At 42.8% G+C, this 12947-nt stretch overlaps 1 protein-coding gene across 2 annotated transcripts in view; it reads right to left on the bottom strand.

Moving 5' to 3' along the window:
- The window catches only part of cntn5 (contactin 5), a 488559-nt gene that overhangs the window by 311922 nt on the left and 163690 nt on the right, over positions 1 to 12947 (bottom strand). For both annotated transcript variants that reach the window (XM_045704177.1, XM_045704176.1), the window contains exon 3: positions 6708 to 6920. In XM_045704177.1, the coding sequence (XP_045560133.1) occupies positions 6708 to 6920 (213 nt within the window). The remainder of the gene's footprint in view (positions 1 to 6707; positions 6921 to 12947) is intronic.

Genomic DNA, 12947 nt, shown 5'->3' on the forward strand with positions numbered 1-12947 from the left:
CGCTAGCTAATGTTATGTGTATGATCTCATTCTTCATATCTCAGACACATTTGCTTGACTAGTTATAGCCGTAGAACCTGGTTGGTTAGCTACCTGCAGATTCATGCAGGGTAGTAACGTCATGAGATGTGATTATGGTCCATTGTTTAGCTAGCTAGCTACATGTCTTAACAAAAGACTCCACTCTAATTTTGACAAAGTATTTTCATTTCAAGTTACTGTACTTTTAGCTAGCTAGTTAACGTTACGTCATGCGTTGGGATTCATTGTTTATCTAGTTTATCTATTTATCTAGCTACATTTCTTAACAAAAGACTCTCATTTTAGTTTGCCAGAGCGCAGAATAACTGATGCATTTTTGAACGCTCAACACCCGTTGAATATGTCCGGTGTCAGTAAACATCGGCAACAAAGCATAATTCAATTGCTGCCAGCAGTTAGTCACCAACACTCCGGATAACATGAAAACGGCCTAACCAGCTCTGCTAGGGGGAATAAAATGGTCAGAGTTATTACAGAACGCACGGATTAACTCTTAAGGAGATGGTTGGGGCTAAGTCTGAATAGGTGTAGACAAAGAAGGGCTCTCCAGTAGGTACCAAAACATTCATAGGCCATTTTCTCAAAAGTGAGTTTACCAGTTGATCAACTTTCAAAGCAGAATTACTTTCCCATTGTTCCTGAAATGCAGTGTATAATATACAATTTTGTAGCAATGAATCTCTACTTTAGCCAATGTAAAAAAACAGAAATTCAAATGTTGCTACATAAGACAGAATCCAGGTGGTGAGTCACATTATAGCAGGGGGTGTAAAGCCATAACACATAGGTTTTTCCAGCAGCAGACTATGATCGATAATGTCAAAAGCCGCACAAAACAACCAACTATTTTTTTATCATCAATTTCTCCTCAGCCAATCATCAGTCATTTGTGTAAGTGCTGTACTTGTTGAATGTCCTACCCTATAAGCATGCTGAAAGTCTGTTGACAATACAGTGAAATAGCATTGTATCTGGTCAAACACATTTTTTTATCCAAAAGTTTACCAAGGGTTGTTAACAGACTGATTGGTCGACTATTTGAGCCAGTAAAGGGGGCTTTACTACACTAGATTCAGTCTGACTGGGGATCAGTACAAACAAGCCTTCGTGTATCAATGACATCACATCCACTTCTGGAGACACTTGAGTCAGTCTGACTGGGGATCAGTATAAACAAGCCAGCCTCTCTGAATCGTGGCATTGAACACTTTAGCAGGATTCTTTCTCTTCACAACTGGCTACGTGATTATTGCAGCTCAGTGGGTGTAACTTTTGTTGACAATTTCGATGCCTTTTGGAGACAAAACAGGTTTTATAAGGAGGATGGTATCCACCCAAATCCTGTGGGCTCCTGGATCCTTTCACAGCACTATAAGGCTGCGTTGAGACAATGACTTATCAATGACCCAAGCCCAGCTCAGTTAATCCCTACCATTGTGACACAGAGTTGTCATACTGCTTTAGCAAATGTACATTACACCAGGGGCATCAGGGGCACCAGGGGCATCAGGGGCATCAGGGGCACCAGGGGCATCAGGGGCATTGTTAAAAGTAGCCTAATTTATGTCCCTCTAACTGCCCTGAATGACTCTGCTGATCCTATAGCTATTATATGCAGTAATAATTTCCTATGAACCAGATTTATACAGTTAGTGCTGAGCCAGTATACCCTAGGAGGAAATCCACTGTGTGCATCCCAGAAGAAAAATGCTCAAAAGTAGCCCACGCTAACATATGTAGCTTAAGAAACAAGGTTCATGAAATCAATCACTTGCTAGTAACAGATGACATTCATAGTCTGAATATCTCTGAAACTCACTTAGATAATACCTTTGATGATACAGTGGTAGCAATACAAGGTTATAACATTTACAGAAAATACAGAAATGCCAATGGTGGAGGTGTTGCTGTTTATATTCAGAACCACATTCCTGTAAAGATTAGAGAGGATCTCATGTTAAATACTGTTGAAGTAATATGGCTACAGGTTCATCTGCCTCACCTGAAACCCATTCTGGTGGGAAGCTGCTATAGACCACCAAGTGCTAACAGTCAGTATTTGGATAACGTGTGAAATGCTTGATAATGTATGTGATATCAACAGAGAGGTATATTTTCTGGGTGATTTATTAATTGACTGGCTCTCATCAAGCTGCCCACTGAAGAAGCTTCAAACTGTAACTAGTGTCTACAACCTGGTTCAGGTTATCAGTCAACCTACCAGGGTAGTTACAAACAGCACAAGAATGAAATCATCAACATCTATTTATCACATCTTTACTAATTCTGCAGAAATTAGCTTGAAAGCAGTATTTGTAAAATTACTGTAAAACGGTCAAATCCCCGTGGATTGATGAGGAATTGAAACATTGTATGGTTGAGAGGGATGAGGCTAAAGGAACGGGAAATAAGCCTGGCAGCACAACCGATTGGCAAACGTACTGAAAATTAAGAAATCATGTGACTAAACTGAATAAAAAGAAGAAACTACACTATGAAACAAAGATAAATTATATAAAACATTATAGTATAAAGCTTCAGAGCACCTTAAAATACATTTTTGTGAAAAAAGCAAACTCGGATGGCTCGTTCATCACAAAACCAAGTGATATTGCCAACAACTTTAATGTATTTTTCATTGGCAAGACAAGCAAACTTAGGCATGACATGCCAGCAACGAACGCTGACACTACACATCCAAGTGTATCAGAACAAGTTATGAAAGACAAGTATTGTAATTATTGTAAGTATTGTAAGTGTGGAAGAGGTGTAACAATTATTGTTGTCTATCAACAATGACAAGCCACTGGGGTCCGACAACTTTACTGATGATAATAGGGGACGATATTGCCACTCCTATTTACCATATCTTCTATTTAAGCCTACTAGAAAGTGTGTGCCCTCAGGCCTGGAGGGAAGCAAAGGTCATTCCGCAGAAACCATGTGTTTATTCCAGCTGTGGTAAATTTGGAACAGGATGGAGCTGACCACTGCAGAAACCATGTGTTTATTCCAGCTGTGGTAAATCTGGGACAGGATGGAGTTGACCACTGCAGAAACCATGTGTTTATTCCAGCTGTGGTAAATCTGGGACAGGATGGAGTTGACCACTGCAGAAACCATGTGTTTATTCCAGCTGTGGTAAATCTGGGACAGGATGGAGTTGACCACTGCAGAAACCATGTGTTTATTCCAGCTGTGGTAAATCTGGAACAGGATGGAGCTGACCACTGCAGAAACCGTGTGTTTATTCCAGCTGTGGTAAATCTGGGACAGGATGGAGTTGACCACTGCAGAAACCGTGTGTTTATTCCAGCTGTGGTAAATCTGGGACAGGATGGAGTTGACCACTGCAGAAACCGTGTGTTTATTCCAGCTGTGGTAAATCTGGGACAGGATGGAGCTGGCCACTGCAACTCTGGTCAAAAGTAGTGCACTATGCAGGGAATAGGGTGCCATTTGGGGCATGGCCAGGGTCTAACCAAGCAGGAAGTGGCCGTGGCCGTGCTGTCTGGAGGCCATTTGGGGCATGGCCAGGGTCTAACCAAGCAGGAAGTGGCCGTGGCCGTGCTGTCTGGAGGCCATTTGGGGCATGGCCAGGGTCTAACCAAGCAGGAAGTGGCCGTGGCCGTGCTGTCTGGAGGCCATTTGGGGCATGGCCAGGGTCTAACCAAGCAGGAAGTGGCCGTGGCCGTGCTGTCTGGAGGTCAGGCAGAGACAGAAGGGGATAGCTCCCTGATGGAGCTCTAGTACCAAGACTGACTCACCCTACAGAAGTTTGATCAAATAGACTCACTCACCAGAGGTAGTATATATATGGTCATTGTATTGTAGAAAACTCTCTGACTGTACCAAGTATCCAGTTACAGGTCACACCACTGACCTCTCATGGGACCTTTGACTGGCAATCATCACCTCTGACCCTGCCCTTCTTGGGCCTTGGCCAATTACAAGGTTAGGCCGGGCCCAGTACATAAGACAGGTGAGCTGGCCAAGGCCGGGCCCATTATATAAGACAGGTGAGCTGGCCAAGGCCGGGCCCAGTATATAAGACAGGTTAGCTGGCCAAGGCCGGGCCCAGTATATAAGACAGGTGAGCTGGCCAAGGCCGGGCCCAGTATATAAGACAGGTGAGCTGGCCAAGGCCGGGCCCAGTATATAAGATAGGTGAGCTGGCCAAGGCCGGGCCCAGTATATAAGACAGGTGAGCTGGCCAAGGCCGGGCCCAGTATATAAGACAGGTGAGCTGGCCAAGGCCGGGCCCAGTATGTAAGACAGGTGAGCTGGCCAAGGCCGGGCCCAGTATGTAAGACAGGTGAGCTGGCCAAGGCCGGGCCCAGTATATAAGACAGGTGAGCTGGCCAAGGCCGGGCCCAGTATGTAAGACAGGTGAGCTGGCCAAGGCCGGGCCCAGTATATAAGACAGGTGAGCTGGCCAAGGCCGGGCCCAGTATGTAAGACAGGTGAGCTGGCCAAGGCCGGCCCAGTATATAAGACAGGTGAGCTGGCCAAGGCCGGGCCCAGTATATAAGACAGGTGAGCTGGCCAAGGCCGGGCCCAGTATACAAGACAGGTGAGCTGGCCAAGGCCGGGCCCAGTATATAAGACAGGTGAGCTGGCCAAGGCCGGGCCCAGTATGTAAGACAGGTGAGCTGGCCAAGGCCGGGCCCAGTATATAAGACAGGTGAGCTGGCCAAGGCCGGGCCCAGTATATAAGACAGGTGAGCTGGCCAAGGCCGGGCCCAGTATATAAGACAGGTGAGCTGGCCAAGGCCGGGCCCAGTATATAAGACAGGTGAGCTGGCCAAGGCCGGGCCCAGTATATAAGACAGGTGAGCTGGCCAAGGCCGGGCCCAGTATATAAGACAGGTGAGCTGGCCAAGGCCGGGCCCAGTATATAAGACAGGTGAGCTGGCCAAGGCCGGGCCCAGTATATAAGACAGGTGAGCTGGCCAAGGCCGGGCCCAGTATATAAGACAGGTGAGCTGGCCAAGGCCGGTGTCAGAAGTCGATCTCATTTTCCAGTTCCAGCTGTACTTTTTCCATGGACTCTTTTTTCCCAACCAACAACTGGACTATAAACTCTGAACCATCGCTGTGGTGTGAATGAGGAGTAAGTTACACCTCATCACCAACCAGCTTCATAATGTCTGTTAAAGTGTAATTAGCTGGTAAATCGTTTTCACAATGGTTATTACATGGCTATTACTTTTAACTCTTTTCTTTCGATTTTATTAATGTACAATTCAATAGTCAAGTGTTTCCATTGTTTTGTGCGTAGAGACTTCTGGTAATAGTTTCTCATCACTTCTGCACTTTGCTGTTTACTGAGCCACAGGGCCGGTGCCAGGGACCAATCAGAGCCACAGGGCCGGTGCCAAGAACCAATCAGAGCCACAGGGTCGGTGCCAGGAACCAATCAGAGCCACAGGGACGGTGCCAGAACCAATCAGAGCCACAGGGCCAGAACGAATCAGTTCAGAACACCATTCAGTCGACTACACTATAAAGCTGTATGTGTCTGAGACAATAAAGAAGGGATCATCAACTAGATTCAGACCCCCCAAAAAATTGCGAATATAATTACAAATAATTTGTAGACTGCAAATTGACCGCAAGAAGCCCAAACAGTTATAAGGGTTGACTAAAACATAATCATTTCAAACCTTGTTTGCATTTGTATATGATTACTTTGTCTCTGTATTATGGGTAGGAATACTTGGGAACAGATTTCTTAAATTTAAATCGCTTGGAGCTGATTTCCTGGTGTTTTTACAGTCTTTTATGTCCAACAATGAAAATTCCACACACCAAAGAAATATCTATATATATTTTTTTTGCTCAGAAGACCTGGGGGGGGAAAAATATAAACCACACTGGTGCGCGGGCCATCAGTTGGGGAACACTGCAACAAAGGGTAGTAGTGCCATAGTGCCAGGCAAGCTCAATAAAGACCACACTTTGTTCCATAGTGCCAGGCAAGCTCAATAAAGACCACACTTTGTTCCATAGTGCCAGGCAAGCTCAATAAAGAACACACTTTGTTCCATAGTACCAGGCAAGCTCAATAAAGACCACACTTTGTTCCATAGTACCAGGCAAGCTCAATAAAGACCACACTTTGTTCCATAGTACCAGGCAAGCTCAATAAAGAACACACTTTGTTCCATAGTGCCAGGCAAGCTCAATAAAGACCACACTTTGTTCCATATTGCCAGGCAAGCTCAATAAAGACCACACTTTGTTCCATAGTGCCAGGCAAGCTCAATAAAGACCACACTTTGTTCCATAGTGCCAGGCAAGCTCAATAAAGAGCAACACTTTGTTCCATAGTACCAGGCAAGCTCAATAAAGAACACACTTTGTTCCATAGTGCCAGGCAAGCTCAATAAAGCGGTGTTCCATAGTGCCAGGCAAGCTCAATAAAGCAGTGTTCCATAGTGCCAGGCAAGCTGAATAAAGCACAGCTAAAGTGTCTAAATGATTTAGAATACTATTTGAAAAGTAGCAGCCTGAAATGCGTCAGATGTTGGTGGATGTAAACGTGCACTCTTCCAGTCGGTCCCATATCACACGGGGCACAACACTGCAGGCCTTGGCTGGGCATTAGCTGGGAAATAGAGTAGACTATTAGCCAGGACTGATTGACTGACTGACTGACTGACCTTGGCTCCTGTATTCCTCCTGAGAGCTGAGCAGACTGAGGGCAGACAGGTGATGGTTGGAGAACGATGCCGGCCAGTCAGGAGTCACCAGCCCTCTGCCGTGGTCATGTCGTTGTCGAGGCCGGGGCCACGAACTGAGCAGCGATGAGGAGATGTCTGGTTTCATTCTCAACACTGATGCGTACGACACCGGCCGTACTGCTACAGCAAAGTCTGCAAAAAAAATGAAAGGAGGGAATATGAACTGAGTTACATTTAAATGGCATATTCACCTAATAATGTGCAGCAATTCAAATGTTCTACAGAAGCTCATAACAATATGTATAGATACTGTAGAATAACAGCTATCCTCTCTGTGAATTATATACTGTAGAATAACAGCTATCCTCTCTGTGAATTATATACTGTAGAATAACAGCTATCTCCTCTGTGAATTAGATACTGTAGAATAACAGCTATCTCCTCTGTGAATTAGATACTGTAGAATAACAGCTATCCTCTCTGTGAATTATATACTGTAGAATAACTGCTATCTCCTCTGTGAATTATATACTGTAGATTAACAGCTATCTCCTCTGTGAATTAGATACTGTAGAATAACAGCTATCTCCTCTGTGAATTAGATACTGTAGAATAACAGCTATCTCCTCTGTGAATTAGATACTGTAGAATAACAGCTATCCTCTCTGTGAATTATATACTGTAGAATAACAGCTATCCACTCTGTGAATTATATACTGTAGAATAACAGCTATCTCCTCTGTGAATTATATACTGTAGAATAACAGCTATCCCCTCTGTGAATTATATACTGTAGATTAACAGCTATCTCCTCTGTGAATTAGATACTGTAGAATAACAGCTATCCTCTCTGTGAATTATATACTGTAGAATAACAGCTATCTCCTCTGTGAATTAGATACTGTAGATTAACAGCTATCTCCTCTGTGAATTAGATACTGTAGAATAACAGCTATCTCCTCTGTGAATTAGATACTTTATAACAGCAGGGACACATTTTAGCTGGAAAAATGTCCAGCCAATTCAATATTTTTTTTAAACTATTGTAAAACAATTCTTCACTTTTTCCACATTTTGTTGTGTTACAGCCTGAATTCAGAATGGATTAAATTGATATTTTGTGTATCTGTCCGACACACAATACCCCATAATGTCAAAGTGTAATTATGTTTTTAGAAATGTTTACAAATTATTTAAACATTAAAAGCTGAAAAGTATTCAACCCCTTTGTTATGGCAAGCCTAAATAAGTTTAAGAGTAAAAATGTGCTTAACAAGTCACATAATAAGTTGCATGGACTCTGTGTGTAATAATAGTGTTCAACATGATTTTTGTATGACTACCTCGTCTCTGTACCCCACACATACAATTATCTGTAAAGTCCCTCAGTCGAGCAGTGAATTTCAAACACAGATTCAACCACAAAGACAATGGAGGTTTTACAGTGCCTCGCAAAGAAGGGCACCTATTGGTAGATGGGTAAAAATAAAAAAGCAGACATTAAATATCCCTTTGAGCATGGTGAAGTTATTAATTACACTTTGGATGGTGTATCAATACACCCAGTCACAACCCAAGACACAGGTACCCTTCCTAACTCAGTTGCTGGAGAGGAAGGAAACCACTCAGGGATTTCACCATGATGATAATGGTGACTTATAAAACAGTAACAGAGTTTAACGGCTGTGATAGAAAACTGCGGATGGATCAACAACACTGTAGTTACTCCACAATACTAACCTTAATGACAGAGTGAAAACAAGGAAGCTGGTACAGCATATAAATATTCCCAAACATGCCTCCTGTTCGTAACAAGATACTAAAGTAATACTGCAAAATATGTGGCAAAGAAATGAACTTCATGTCCTGAATACAAAGTGTTATGTTTGGGGCAAATCAAACATAACGCTTCAATGAGTACTACTCTTCATATTTTCTAGCATGGTGGTGGCTGCATCATGTTATGGGTATGCTTGTCATCGACAAGGACTAGGGAGTTTTTTGTTGTTGTTGATAAAAATAAACAAAATAGAGCTAAACACAGGCAAAATCCACCTGTCCCACTTCACTAGTTGGTTGGTCTGCTTTCCACCAGACACTGGGAAATGAATTCACCTTTCATCAGGACAATAACCTGCAGCTGTTTATGGAAATCTATTGCAAGACTTGATAATGACTGTCTAACACTGATCCACAACCAACTTGACAGAGATGGAAGAATAATGTGCAAATATTGTACAATCCAGGTGTGCAGAGCTCTTAGATACAGTACTTCCCAGTAAGACTCAGAGCTCTTAGATACATTTTACATTTACATTTACATACATTTAAGTCATTTAGCAGACGCTCTTATCCAGAGCGACTTACAAATTGGTGCATTCACCTTATGATATCCAGTGGAACAACCACTTTACAATAGTGCATCTAAATCTTTTAAGGGGGGGGGGGGTTAGAAGGATTACTTTATCCTATCCCAGGTATTCCTTAAAGAGGTGGGGTTTCAGGTGTCTCCGGAAGGTGGTGATTGACTCCGCTGTCCTGGCGTCGTGAGGGAGCAAATATTGTACAATCCAGGTGTGCAAAGCTCTTAGATACACTACTTCCCAGTAAGACTCACAGCTGTAATCACTGCCAAAGGTGATTCTAACATGTATTGACTCAGGGGTGTGAATAGTTCTGTAAATTAGATATTTCTGTATTACATTTTCAATAAATTTGCAAAAGAAAATAAATATAAAAACATGTTTTCACTTTGTTATTATGGGGTATTGTGTGTAGATGGGTGAGATAAAAAAAAATAATCAATTTAATCCATTTTGAATTCAGGCTGTAGCACAACAAAATGTGAAATACGTCAAGGGGTATGAAAACTTCCTGGAGGCTCAGCGTACTAAAGCACACTGATGGTCACTTTACAATCAGCATGACAGTCACATGACAATCAGAGACACAGTTATGTAACACGAGATGGTTACACTTCAGCTTCTTGAGATCACGGAGGGCAACCAACTAGTGAAGTGGGACAGGTGGATTTGAATTTATAGGCAGCATCTCCATTGGCACCCCATCTTCTATTTAGTGCACTACTTTTGACCGGGACCCATTTGAGACGCAAGCCACAGTCTCAGGACTCATATTTATCACAGCCTCATTAAACAATTATAACTATTTAATAAATGTCTTGCTGTCTGCCTCACTGAAAAGTTTGTGGGGAAGGCTTGACAATGGACAAAGGCCAGAGATTGACGACTGTAGGAGAACTTCTCTCCCAGACAGATGGACGGATGAGGACAGACAGCTAAACATAATAAAACGGTACGGTTTCAAGAAGACACATTCTAAAATGATTTCTTGGGCACAGCACATACATTCTCCCACCTCTCTCTGCCAGAGTCCAATTTTTCCTTCTCCAATTCCACTTCATGTTCACTGCACATACATCAATGTCATTTGAAATATAAAAAGGCCCAAATTGAGTAAAATAACAGAACAAGAACAACTTTCTTTAACGTGAGACATTCAAAAGACTGTCTATTAGGCGTGAAGCTCTGCCTGGACTGAGCTGTCATAGCACATCAGTATCAGGAAGCCTCTTCACCCCAAACACACTTCACATGAACAACACAATGACAACAAATCACAGCACACTAGAAGAGATTTGCAAAAAAAATAAAAAATTGGGGAAAAGGAAACCTTTTTAGTTAATTTAGTCAAGGATTTTTTTTCTTGACAATATAATTAATGAACCGCGATAACTTTTACATTCAAGTTCGTTTGAAAACGTCAGTCCTGACACATTCATAAAAAACTCATCCTATTATGTTTGTATAACTGGAAATGAAAATAAATTAAAGTAAATGACAAGAATTGAAAGAAAATTAGAATAAAAAGAAACAAGTATTGCCTGCAGGGAAAAGAATTACTGTACGCTGAAAAGAATGAGTGATACTGAGAGAACAAAATGAAGGATGATAAGATTGTCTAATCAAAGCCCATGGGCTTCTGGGTGTTTACTTCTCCCTGTGTGATAAAGTATGTTAAAAGACCAAAACAAAACTGAAAATAATCCCAGGTCTTTGGGGAGCTGTCTGCTCTGGAGAAAGAAAATACTACGCTATCTGAAAATGTAAAGTAGGCAATTACTCTACTTATTCATAATTGCATTAAGGCTTAATCAACGTGCAGTGGGCATTTCATACGCCAGGAAACTATAATGAAGAAAGGAGAATCTATTAAATATTAAAGAGGAGTTTGAGAGTTGATAAGCAGTGAGTGTGATATTTGCCAAGGAGCCAACTAGGTACCTGCTACACACAGGGAACTGTATAGAGATAATGGATAGTAATGGTGTATAGAGGTAATGGATAGTAACTGTATAGAGATAATGGATAGTAACTGTATAGAGATAATGGATAGTAACTGTATAGAGATAATGGATAGTAACTGTGTATAGAGGTAATGGATAGTAACTGTGTATAGAGATAATGAGAGTAACTGTGTATAGAGGTAATGGATAGTAACTGTGTATAGAGATAATGGACAGTAACTGTATAGAGGTAATGGATAGTAACTGTGTATAGAGATAATGGATAGTAACTGGGCAGAGTATGTGGTTGGACATCCAGGATGTTTTATATTCCAAATTGACATGTACTACGTAGATATAAATATATTAAACCCTCCTTGCGTGTAAGAGCAATTTCCATATTGTTTTGTTGCTAACGTTACTTTGCTACCTGCCAACTTTACGTTTTTTACTTTTTAATTACGGTTTATATTTTTATTTTTTCCCTCGCTCAACTTTTTTCATTCAACATTTTCACTCCGTACGCTTTATCTGGACGTGGTTCGTCAGGACCTCCACCAGCCGAAGCTAAGTAGTAACATTAACACGATGCCTTCTAATTGCAGTCGCTGTACTAATAATATACAGGAGAACGATCGCCTTACGGCGAGGATAGCTGTGCTGCAAGCCCAGCTTCAGACGCAATCGTTAGGCAAGGGTGATTTCAGTGTAGGAAAGGATGAAACAGCGTCTGTGCCACCAGTAAGTACAGATTGTAGTACAAATCCCCTCGCATGGTCCCCGCAGCCGGACAACTTTCTCATGGCTTCTGGAGGGAAGTGCTGTAGGAATGGTCAACCGGTGTCGCTCATTCAGCCGACAGAAACTTTCAACCGGTTCACCCCATTAAGCAGCGAGTCAGAGTCAGAGGCCGAGCCTTCTCTGGTCTCTACTCCTCCCGTTACGGGGTCTGAGCCTTCTCTGGTCTCTCCTCCTCCCGTTACGGGGTCAGCGGCCGAGCCTTCTCTGCGCTCTACTCCTCCCGTTACGGGGTCTGAGACGCCGAAGCTTCCCACCATTAGCCCTGACAAATTGAAAACCCTAGTCATTGGCGACTCCATTACCTGCAGTATTAGACTTAAAACGAATCATCCAGCGATCATACACTGTTTACCAGGGGGCAGGGCTACCGACGTTAAGGCTAATCTGAAGATGGTGCTGGCTAAAGCTAAAACTGGCAAGTGTAGAGAGTATAGGGATATTGTTATCCACGTCGGCACCAACGATGTTAGGATGAAACAGTCAGAGGTCACCAAGCGCAACATAGCTTCAGCGTGTAAATCAGCTAGAAAGATGTGTCGGCATCGAGTAATTGTCTCTGGGCCCCTCCCAGTTAGGGGGAGTGATGAGCTCTACAGCAGAGTCTCACAACTCAATCGCTGGTTGAAAACTGTTTTCTGCCCCTCCCAAAAGATAGCATTTGTAGATAATTGGCCCTCTTTCTGGGACTCACCCACAAACAGGACCAAGCCTGGCCTGTTGAGGAGTGACGGACTCCGTCCTAGCTGGAGGGGTGCTCTCATCTTATCTACGAACATAGACAGGGCTCTAACTCCCCTAGCTCCACAATGAGATAGCCTGCTGCCTGTCCTGCACCCTGTTAGCCAGCCTGCCAGTTTAGTGAAGTCTGCCACTAGCACAGTCAGTGTAGTCAGCTCAGCTATCCCCATTGAGTCTGTGCCTCGACTTAGGTTGGGCAAAACTAAACATGGCGGTGTTCGCCTTAGCAATCTCACTAGAATAAAGACCTCCTCCATTCCTGTCATTATTGAAAGAGATTGTGATACCTCACATCTCAAAATAGGGCTACTTAATGTTAGATCCCTCACTTCCAAGGCAGTTATAGTCAATGAACTAATCACTGATCATAATCT

This window comes from Salmo salar, chromosome ssa20, assembly GCF_905237065.1.
Source record: "Salmo salar chromosome ssa20, Ssal_v3.1, whole genome shotgun sequence".
In the NCBI taxonomy this organism is placed as follows: Eukaryota; Metazoa; Chordata; class Actinopteri; order Salmoniformes; family Salmonidae; genus Salmo; species Salmo salar.